The 12,306-nt window shown below is 40.1% G+C and overlaps 2 protein-coding genes across 3 annotated transcripts in view; both read left to right on the forward strand.

Annotated features, from left to right (window-relative positions):
• LOC133524963 (synaptotagmin-6-like) overlaps window positions 1-12,306 on the forward strand; it is a 168,559-nt gene that overhangs the window by 103,872 nt on the left and 52,381 nt on the right. The window lies entirely within an intron of this gene.
• On the forward strand, window positions 4,604-5,743 carry LOC133524962 (uncharacterized). Its single transcript, XM_061861129.1, has one exon. The coding sequence runs from the start codon at window positions 4,728-4,730 to the stop codon at window positions 5,355-5,357; it is 630 nt and encodes a 209-aa protein (XP_061717113.1). The 5' UTR covers window positions 4,604-4,727; the 3' UTR covers window positions 5,358-5,743.

The raw sequence follows: 12,306 nt of genomic DNA on the forward strand, positions 1-12,306 counted from the left end.
TCACCGTTGCTGCAGTCACACGAGCCACAGATTTTCAAGCCCCGCAAAGCAGCGAAAACACATTTTTTGAGAAGTTATCCCAGAAGCTCGACAATTTAACACTCGAAATTGCAGCCCTTCGGTCCGGCGGCCGGCAACGCTATCGCCGTCCTTTTCGCTCTCGCAGCCGTTCCCGTTCGAGATCTATGTCGGCGCATGGAACTTCACGCAAGCCCGGTGATCCTGGATGGCTGTGCAGATATCACTTCAGATTCGGAGACAAAGCACGAAGATGTGAATCGCCGTGTAGCAAGAAGACTAGCTCATCGGAAAACTAATGCCTACACCGACTCTGGCGGGCCTCGGTGTACCTCCAGTCAGCAACCGCCTTTGTGTCATCGATCGCAACTCTCGAGAACGTTACCTCGTCGACACTGGCGCCGAAATATCAGTACTATCGTCGCATCACAAGAAGAACCAGTTATCAAGCACCTACAAGCTTTACGCCGCAAACGACACGCCGATTAAGACCTATGGAGAGAAAACAATCACTCTTAACTTGGGGCTACGGCGCGACTACCGTTGGACGTTTATCGTGGCTGCCATCAAGACCTCAATCCTCGGAGCTGATTTCCTTCGGCACTACAAGCTGCTACCTGACCTAGATCAAAAGAAGCTCATCGACAAAACCACTAAACTCCAAGTCAACGCATTAACAGTTCGAAGTACTCAAGAAACCGTCTATTTGATCAGCAGCAATCAAGCCTACTACGAGATTCTCAAACAGTATCCTAATGTACTACGACCAATGTCTTTGAAAACGCCGGCCAAGCATAACGTGCAGCATTTCATCGAGACTACGGGCCCCCCACTCTTCGCCAGGCCACGCCCACTGCCGCCCGACAAATATGCAGCGGCGAAGGCCGAATTCGAACGCTTGATGGAAATGGGCATCTGTCAACCCTCAAACAGCCCCTGGGCAAGTCCGCTGCACGTTGTCAAGAAAAAAGATGGTTCTCTACGTGTCTGCGGCGATTATAGACGTCTGAACGCCGTAACACAACCCGATCGCTATCCTTTACCTCGAATTCAAGATTTTACGTACCAGTTGCACAACAAGAAGATTTTTTCAAAATTAGACCTGAAGATGGCGTATTTTTGGATCCCCATGAACAAAGAAGACGCGCAGAAAACTTCAATAATCACACCGTTCGGGTTGTTCCAGTTTAACTCAATGACGTTCGGGCTCCGCAACTCAAGCCAAACATTCCAACGATTCATGCACGACGTTCTACGAGGCATAGATGGCTGTTTCTGTTACGTCGATGATCTTCTCCTGTCCTCTGAAAATGAAGAAGATCACAAAACACTGCTTCGACAAGTCCTGGAACGCCTAGATAAATACGGCGTAACTCTCAATGTCGATAAATGCGAGTTCGGACGAAGAAAAATCAACTTCCTTGGCTATGAAGTATCACCCGACGGCATCAGTCCCACTCAAGAGCGGATCGAAGCAATATCGAATTACCCAAAGCCGAAGACAGTCTGTGAGCTGAGAAGATTTCTAGGCATGTTAAATTTTTACCGTGACTGCCTACCACATCAAGCGGAACTTCAGTCTCAACTCAACAAGTATCTGCACAACTCCAAGAAAAATGACAAGACTCCTATCGAATGGAACACCGAGTCAGATGAAGCTTTCAAGAAATGCCGCCAAAGCATATTGGAAGCAACTACGCTATCGTATCCAGTTCACGGCGCTCCTCTATGTATCATGAGTGATGCATCAGACCACAGCGTAGGAGGAATGGTCCAACAGAAAGTTGATAATGTTTGGAAACCGCTGGCATTTTTCTCGAAGGCACTGAGTCCGACGCAACGCCGCTACAGTGTGTATGATCGCGAACTCCTAGCGATTTACATGGCTGTAAAGCACTTCAGACGACTTATAGAAGGCAATGACGTCATCGTCTACACGGACCACAGACCACTTACGCACGCACTTACGCGAGCACCGAGCAGCAGCGACACTCCGAGACGCGAGCGCCAACTGCACTTCATTAGTCAATTTTGTTCGAGCATCCAGTATATCCCAGGCGACAAAAACAACATCGCTGACGCCTTATCAAGAATCGAAGAAATACAATGTCCGTCCGCAATAGATTTCGACAAATTAGCCACCGACCAGCGCACCGATGAAGAACTAACAAAATTGAAAACTCAAGAAAATCTGAAGTTCACTGAAGTCACACTACCAGCCATCAATCGACCAATCACGTGTGAGCTCTCAACTGGCACACCGCGACCGTACCTACCTATCGCTTATCGTTATGCGGCCTACAAAGCGCAACACGATATAAGCCACTCAGGTGTACGCGCAACGAGGAGACTTATGGCATCTAAGTTCTTTTGGCCAGCAATGAACAGAGACGTCGCACTTTGGACTCGAGCATGCATTGGATGTCAACGAGCTAAAATACATCGTCACGTGATTCCACCTATCGGAGAGTTCCCGCCATCTCAGCGTTTCGAGCATCTGCATATCGATATCGTGGGACCCCTAAGAATATCAAATGATTATCGATATTGCGTCACAATGATCGACCGCTGCACGAAGTGGCCCGAGGCAATACCAGTACGCGACATAACAGCTGAAGTTGTCGCTAAAGTCCTGTACGAGCACTGGATTACGAGATTTGGATGCCCGCTACGCATCACGTCAGATCAAGGTCGTACCTTCGAGTCAAACCTTTTCAATGCTCTCCTGAAGAAGCTTGGGACCACAAGAATACGTACCACTGCCTACCACCCTCAGGCGAATTCTCAAGTGGAGAGGCTACACCGCACTTTGAAAGCCGCTCTTATGGCAAGGGGCGAAAGTTCAAGATGGTCCGAAGAGCTGCCTACAGTTTTATTTGGATTACGAGCCGCATTACGCAGCGATAACAACCTAAGTCCTGCATTGATGACGTATGGATCCCCACTACGCATGCCAGCTGATTTCTTCGTACCTACAAAGTCGACGATTGAAGATGCAGAGTTTGTACGACGTTTGTCAGAGATAATGTCATCACTTGTTCCTGTAACCCGGACGCACGCCACGCAATGGAGACCTTTCGTGCATAAGGACCTTGCGTCGTGCACTCACGTATTCGTGCGTAATGACACCGTGCGACCCCCGCTCACACCACCATATGATGGCCCGTTCGAAGTCCTCAAACGCTACGACAAGTATTTCAAGATACAAATGCCACAACGAACTACTGTCGTCACTATAGAGCGTCTGAAGCCAGCCTACATCTACAATGAAGACGTCACAAGCGACAGCCAGACTCCTGCATCTAGCCCAAACACTCAGACGTATGTGACGAGATCGGGCAGAGTCACGAAACGTATTCGCTTCGCTTGAGAGGGAGTGCTATGGGACATGCGCTCGCATCGACGGCCGGACGCAACTGAGGCGCGCGCAGGCGGCGCGCACGTATTTATGCAGCGGTTGGAGCGAGATGGAAGACAGGGCGTGCTACTCTCGCAAGCGACATTCTCTGCGGTAGTCCTGAATTGCTGTATTTTCTACTACCCACTTCATGCAACCGGCGATTGTGAGCGGGATAGAAGATATGCCATCGCACTCTAGAGAAGTGCGATTTACGTAAAAGGGTAGATTAGATTCTGTAGTTCTAAGATACCTATCTTTCTATTTTTTCGTAGGTTTAGGAATAGTATATAAGACGACGATACGTTTCAATAAATGTTCATTATTTAACTGACTATACCGCTGTTTACACTTGACTCCTCCTGCCTGGACCCCTATAAGTTCCACTAAAAATATGGACCTAACATCTAAACAATCATTTGTTGAGGCCGATGCTGAAAACAGTTTGGACATTTTCCAGAATTTGTCTTCAGAATATCATGATAGTAACATGAATGAGATTAACAATCACAAGATTACAAATGATTTGATTACTAACTTGCCCAATAATCATCAGTTACAACTTCCTATTATTCATGAAGAGTCTGCCAAAAATCACACTAATGATCCGACTTCTTGCACGATAAATAATGTAAAATTTTACACAGAAAACACTACACAGGGCCCAAAAAAGAACAAAATAAATATCATCTCTGATGTAGTTATAAAAGCTGGGGGTATTTGAATCCGGATTTATAAATGGTTTAGAAAACCAACATGACAACGAAGACCATGAAATACCTTGCCCTACTAATGAGCTACACACTAACTATGGTAAGACCTATGTGTAAATTATTAAACATTTATAAATTTTTATACGCATTAATGAACGATATTTTATACAGCAATGCTTTTATTATTTTCCAGATTCAGGGCCATGCAGTTCTAAGCAGGGTAGTGTTAACAGTTTATTCAATGATAAGAAAAGAGATAGTTCTACATCTCAGGTTATAACTGGACGAAAAAGGCGTAATGCGACACAATTCGAAAAAGCGTATTTTGATTTTAAATTAGAAGAAGATTTGGGGGATTTCTCCTCTGGCAGCTCAGACTTTTGGTCACCTAAAGACACTGACAACGAAAGCTTATCGGGAAATAAGAAGGCGAAGAAAAGGGTAAAACGAATAAATAACGAAAATGAAAACCACGTACCAACTAAGAAAATTAAATTAATCAATAAAACTAAAACACGGAAACTTGCAAAAGAGAAGGGAATGAATTATGAAACAGCAACAGGAAAGATGAAAGAAGCTAGAAAACTAAAAATAAATCCATGCGTAGAGACCATTACATTAATGAAGGTGAGGGCCGAAGACAAGTATGTCAACAGTTCCTAAGAAGCACATTGGATATATCCCAAACTTATTTGCTTTATAATCTAGCAAACTCTAATGAGGGTATTTCACAAAAAGATAAACGAACTTGCCATGCTGATCCGAAATACGACGAAAACACCTACAATGATGCCAAAAACTATATTGAAGATCTACCGGTGTTACCATCACATTATAACCGACCTCAATCAACAAGGCTCTATATACCGCAGGACTTTAAAACAGTAACAAACCTGTACCGCCTGTATGTGAAGTATTGTGAAGACAAAGCAATCACACATCTTAGTGACCGACTTTTCAGGAATCTTTTTTCTGAGTACAACTTAACCTTCCACGTACCGAAAAAAGACAAATGCAAGCTGTGCGTTAAATATGAAAATAATACGAACGTATTAAATAAAAAGGAGACCAACGAATATCAAAAACATCTCGAAGAGAAAAATGCATCCTACAAACGAGCTGAAGAACATCGAAATATGTTATGTATTGATAATTCGACGGTGATGGCTAGTTTCGATCTACAGAAAGTTCTGAATACCCTATATAGAAAAGACAGTAGAAAAGGCTAAAAAGAGACAAGAAGAAGAAAAATTAGGAAAAAGAGTGAAAAAAAATACGAAAAAGTAGAATAAACTACGTGTTTTCTTATGTTAGTTTCGTAAAATATTATAATTGTATGTGCCAACTTAATCAAAAAGTGATTGTTTTAGTAATTAAACTATACTTTGTGTTTAAAAGTAAGAAACAGAAGTAAAAATAAGGAGTTTATTTTTGTTTATTAAATAATTGTGATTTATTATACACTTGGTTACTCGATGATAAGTGTTATCTAATAGGTAATTAACGTAATTATGTTTAAATTTTTGAGTAAATTTAGTGTTTTTCTAAAAAGAACAAACCTTTTTTATAATTAAACGTGTTTCTGATTATAATTAAAACATGTTGTACCTTTTAATCTGTTTTTTTAATTACTTACTACCTTGCCTCTGTTTATCTTAAATCAATGGGTTAATTTAATATTTAACCTTAATAAAAGTGAATAAGTGTGAAAATGCATTAAGATTGTTTAAAACGTAAGTCCACTTTTCTAAAACTGTGCGCCTTACTTTAATATATCTTAGATATTTTGTGACATACATTAAACTGCCAACTGTTTTTCAAATTATATCCGTACATCAACTAGCGTAACTACATATTTTTGCAAAAAAATTGATGTAACCGCCAGGCTATTTTCGAAACTATAATAGCTATCTTATTTTGAACCAGTTCATCTAAAAGATCTCACAAAAATAGGATAATGGTGAAAAACATACCGAAATTGGACAAATAAATAAAAAGTTATAACACTCTATCTGATTTGTAAAACAGTTTTTCGCTTCTCCTGTAAAATCGTCATTTGGCGGTTACAGCAATTCATATTACAATCGACGAAATATCCATGTTCATCACACGAATAAATGCCCTTACCAGGATTTGAACCCGGGACCATCGGCTTCATAGGCAGGGTCACTACCCACTAGGCCAGACCGGTCGTCGAAACCTTATCTTCACTTTACTTTCTATACAGCTAGTGATTTTCATCTTTTGCCCGTGGTTACCTATCTCATCTCCGAAAACTCTAGAGCCGATTATTAAAACCCCGAAATTTTCATATATCCGAACGCGTTTTTCAAAAAATCGGAACTAAGAATTTTTAGAGGGGCTCTCAATCTAACCTAACCTAACCCAACTTTCTACAGGCTGCGTTTTTAAAAAGTTTGGAAACTTTAACGATTTAAAAAAACGCGTTCGGTAAAATGAAAATTCGGCAAATGAAACATCGGGCAAACATATTAAGACGTTGCGACATGTTACCTACACTATCGAATTGGGAAACTGTTTTGATACTGTACGGATTTATTTATTTATAATAATAAATAGATAAATCATTTAGTCTCAGTAACAGAACTACATATGTCTCACTGTCATGTATCGTAATGATGCAGTAAAAAAAGTTGTTATTAAAAATTATACATTTATACATTCGAGTAGAGTCACCAAGGCACTAAAATTGTGTTTTATTTAATTTGAAATTTAATACTTACAACATAAATCTATTTTGGAGTTCGCATCGAAAGCATTTTGCTTGTAATTCGACCAACAACACATACATACATACATTGCATTTCAACGAATGTTATATTTCGGCGAACAGCTTTTGGGTGTTGATACGCCAATTAAAATGTGCCAACCAATTACCTTTTAAAACAACTGTGTCCAAATCGATCATACCAGGTTTTCCCCTTGTTATACAAATAAATAGAACTTTTCACCGCAATACCACACCAATAACGCTAAACAAATAAACATATCTTGTCTACCGTCCCATTGATCGAAAACAAATAAACCTTCGTATCTGTTTCGGACATTGTCCTTTATTGATGGGTCTATAATATACCTACACGGTGTTTCACGAGGAACCCGAAATGTTTCAATTGTGTATTCCTGATCATATGGAAATACTAAAATGTTCTAACTGTGGGGATAAACCTATCACTATTTAGCAGAGATCTATAGCACAGTTAAACCAAGAAAGTGTATACTAGAAATTTATTCAGTGTTTACATGAGAACTGTTATTGACCGACTGACATACATAAAAGTAAACAAACAATTCATAGAACCGTTGCTACACAAATACAAATTTGACAGGGTTCCGTCTACTGCCAGTACTGTGGCCCCTTAAAATAGGCGTAACCAGATTCTACAAATATCACATTAACATAATATTTCAATACGCCCCCTTAATGTGCATATTCAAAATAAACGGTAACACAAATAAAACATATAAAAACAAATCAAAGTGATATCAAAGAACAACTATAAAAAAATAAACAATTAACAAGCAATGCCCAAACCACGCATGCACATATAGTGCTTTTCTCTAGGCAGAGCCTTCGTTAATATGTCGGCGAGCATTGAGTCGGTCGGTAAGTACTTTAACTCAATACTCTTATTGTCCTTTAATACACTTCGTATAAAGTGGTACCTTATGTCAATGTGTTTACTCCGAGAATGAAACATTGGATCGTTCGCAAGGCAAATCGCCCCCTGATTATCTACATGTAAAGATAATGGTGCAAACTTACGTAACCCAACTTCAGTAAGTAAGCTGTTCAAGTAGATAGCTTCCTTCATTGATGAGGCTAGACTTACATACTCTGATTGACAGCTTGAGGTGCTGACACATTTTTGCTTCTGCGACTTCCACGACACACATCCACCTCCTAACATGAAAACATAACCGGAATAAGAACGCCTATCTATCAAACATCCTCCCCAATCAGCATCCGAGTAACCATGCAAAGATTTACCTGTCTTTTTGTAAACAAGTCCATATTGTTTTGTATGCTTTAGGTATCGCAGCACACGCTTTGCAGCATTCCAACATTCCTCATTAGGGCAATTCAAGAATTGACTCAATACAGCCACGGTATTCGTAATATCAGGTCTTGTTCCCGTAGAGAGATACATCAGTGAACCTATAATCTCACAATATGGGTACTGTTCACTGTCACTGCACTTATTTACAGATTTTTCAATCTTTTGCTTAACTTCCATAGGCGTAGATATTGGTTTACTTTTATCCATATTAAATTTGATTAATAAATCATCAATGTATTTTTCTTGTGACAATTTCATGCTTTTGTCACATCTGTCAAACTCTATGCCTAACATATATTTCACAATGCCATAATCTTTCAATTCAAACTTAGTGGCCAGTTCCTTTTTGAAATCTTCGATGCATTCACCTCTTTGCGAAGCGACGAGAATGTCATCCACGTAAACTAATACAAAGAGTTTAGTTTGCGAATCTATATTTTTAAAATAAAGACAAGGCTCATTTAAAGATGCTTGTAATCCCATGGACTTCAGCTGCTCGTCCAGTCTGATGTTCCATTGTCGACCAGCTTGTTTAAGCCCGTACAGCGATCTTTTGAGCCTGCACACACTGCCTCCAGACCTCAGGTCACATAACATCTTGCTAGCTCTTTCATGTATAAGTGAACCTGGCTGCTCCAATCGTGTTAGATCTTGTAAACATTCATCGAGGAGATCTGGCACCTTCATATATATCTCCTCTTCTAATAATCCATTTAAATATGCCGTATTAATGTCCAACTGATGAATTTTAAGATCCAGCTCCACTGCAAGTGCAACTAATAGTCTTATCGAGTCAAGCCTAGCGACTGGCGCAAAAGTTTTCTGATAATCGATGCCGTAACGTTGGCTAAAACCTTTTGCCACTAGTCTGGCTTTCTTCTTCTCAGTTCTATCGATATTCAACTTCTTTGTTAATATATATCGGCAACCAACAACATTTCGACCCATAGGTTTCTTGACAACATCGAAAGTATCGTTTTTGATTAAACTTTGAACTTCTGAAATTATTGCGTCTTTCCATCCTTTTCGTTCGTTACCGGATAAGGCCTCCTTTAGAGTTATTTCGGCGACTCCAACGAAATCCATACAGTCTGCATACTCTCCAGTCGACTCAACGCCTTCTTCCGTGGAAACCTGTGGCTCTACATCAACCATGTTGTATATCTTGCGTGGACGCCCAACATGACCTCGCTCCAGTCGTGGTCGCCCTGGACCTCTCTTTACTATCCTCCCCCCATCAACATGAACATCGTCTTGATGATGATCGTGTTGAGATGGTTCCATGACAATATATGGATCGTCTGTCATTTGACGGGCTTCAACGGGAACATCATCTCCTCCTTCAGGTTCTGGATCACGACTACTCGATGACTCGATGCACTCATCCTCGTGATTGGAGATATGTATTACCGGATTTTCACTAGTTTGAGTCGGATGGAACTCTACATCTACCGATACAGGTTGATTTTGAACATTTATCGATTCTCCCAAGTCGATTTCAAAGGGGTCAATCTTCAGGTTCACGTTTTCTTTACCTTTACTTTTTGTTTCGTGAAATTTCACATCTCTTGACATGATAACTTGTCGTTGTTTTGGCATCCATACTCTGTAACCCTTGCGATCTCTAAGATAGCCTACAAAGATTCCTTCCAGGCTTCTTGGTGCGAACTTATCTTTCCCGGTTGACTTGTCCAAGACGTGTATCTTAGATCCAAACTTGTGTAAGTAGTCTAACTTGACAGGTCGTTCAAACCATTTCTCAAAAGGTATCTCACCTTCAAGACTTCTGGTCGGACAACGATTTCTTACGTGGCAAGCTGTTGCTACAGCATCTGCCCAGAAACCCGGAGAAAGTCCTGACGAAATCAGCATACATCTCGCCATTTCTAACAAGGTCCTGTTTTTTCTTTCCGCGACCGAGTTCTGCTGGGGTACTCCAGGAATTGTCAATCTTCTTGCTATTCCTTCTTTCTTCAGGAAATCGTCGAAATCCCGATTACAGTATTCGCCTCCGTTATCTGTATGGAGATAAGTTATTTTACGTCTGAATAGATTCTCTACGTGATTTTTATATACCTTGAATGTAGTGAAGACTTCACTTTTCTTGCTAAGAAAATATACTTCACACCATCTCGTATGATCATCGATAAAGGTTACGAAATATTTCGCTCCATTTATTGACGTATGCCGCATGGGTCCTACGAGGTCAGAATGTATGATTCTCAACTTTTCATCGCATGGCCCACTCGATCTAGAAAAAGGCAACCTACTCATTTTTCCTTTCGCACAAATATCACAATCGTACAACTCGGCTACATCTGTCATCTTTAAGTTCATGCCAGATTTGTTTAAAACTCGGACAAGATCTTTCGCATTTAAGTGACCTAAATACTCATGCCACGACCATACGTCAACCTTTCGCTCAGAAATCGCTGACACTCCATCACAATGTTCCTCGACGTAATATAGATCTCCTTTACGATTCGCGACAAGTTTAGTGTTACCATAGCTATCTTGAACACTAGCTATGTTTTTCTTGAACGTAACGCTATACCCTTGATCAGTAATTTTAGCTACTGAAATTAGGTTACATCGCAAATCAGAAACAAATAGAGTATTTGGCAGTTGCACTTCAGTTTTAGAACCATTATTACATGAAGAAAATCTTACTGTCCCCTTACCTTGTACGTTTGTGCTCGAATTTGTCGCTAAATTTAGCTTACCGGGCAACGGTAGTAATGTAGTACCAAATTTATCTGTATCGTTGCACAAATGAGACGTACACCCACTGTCGATGATCCAATTTCCATTTTCGTTGCAAACAGCATTAACATCTGAAACACAATTGAATGTTACAAAATTGGAATCAACATCTGGTAATTCATTTAAGTTCGACACATACTTTGCACTATCATTACGTTGTACTTTCATCTTCTGTGTACACTCAGAGGCTTTATGTCCATGCTGGTGACATTTGAAACATTTATACTTAAATTTCGAATTAGCCTGCTCAGGGGCATCATATGCGTGTTGACGATGCTCTATTTGTTTCTTAGGCTTAGAAGATCTCTTTCCTTTTACAAGAAGTGCCTTATCTACACTTTCTTTATTATTTCTGGAATGTTCCTCTTCTAATATCTTAATTTTCAATGCGTCTGGTTTTGGCAATGCATCTCGAGATTCTATGGCACATCTAAAATTGTCAAAACTGGACGGCAAACTATACAGAAGCATTATAGAGATCAAATCATCATGCATTTCAATATCCATGTCCGCTAATTGGCTTACTATATCGAAAAATCGCATGACATGTTCTCTTAAGTCACCACCTTCATCCAATTTACGCAGTAACAACTCTTTTAATAGCGTAGCCTTTTTCGCAGGTCCCTTGGAAGCATGAATGTTCTGTAACTTTAACCATACGTCACGCGATGTCTTACAACCTCTCAAATGTCGTAATTCGCTCGGGGTTATGGATAAAATTAGGTCAGACTTAGCTTTAGAATCGCCAATTTCCCATTTTGCTGCTTCGGCTACCTCAGCTGGTTTCTTGATACTCCCATTAACGTATCCCCAGGCGTCGTTTTTTATTAACACTGCTTCAACTTGGATCTTCCATGTTTCATAATTACTCTCGTTGAGTTGATCAATTTTTACAGTACTACTCATTTCCGCTGAAAATTTCTTTCTTTTACCGTTAACACTATTCTTGAATCGTGCGTAGGCTACATAACCACTGTGGGGATAAACCTATCACTATTTAGCAGAGATCTATAGCACAGTTAAACCAAGAAAGTGTATACTAGAAATTTATTCAGTGTTTACATGAGAACTGTTATTGACCGACTGACATACATAAAAGTAAACAAACAATTCATAGAACCGTTGCTACACAAATACAAATTTGACAGGGTTCCGTCTACTGCCAGTACTGTGGCCCCTTAAAATAGGCGTAACCAGATTCTACAAATATCACATTAACATAATATTTCAATACTAACTTTTCTGGATTTCGCTTAGTTTCAGAGTTAATGCCAATCGAAAAAAAAAACATATTTTTATTGTTACTTAGTGCTAAACGCCTTTTTGACGGCGA

The sequence above is a fragment of the Cydia pomonella genome, chromosome 14 (genome assembly GCF_033807575.1).
Source record: "Cydia pomonella isolate Wapato2018A chromosome 14, ilCydPomo1, whole genome shotgun sequence".
NCBI classification, from domain to species: Eukaryota; Metazoa; Arthropoda; class Insecta; order Lepidoptera; family Tortricidae; genus Cydia; species Cydia pomonella.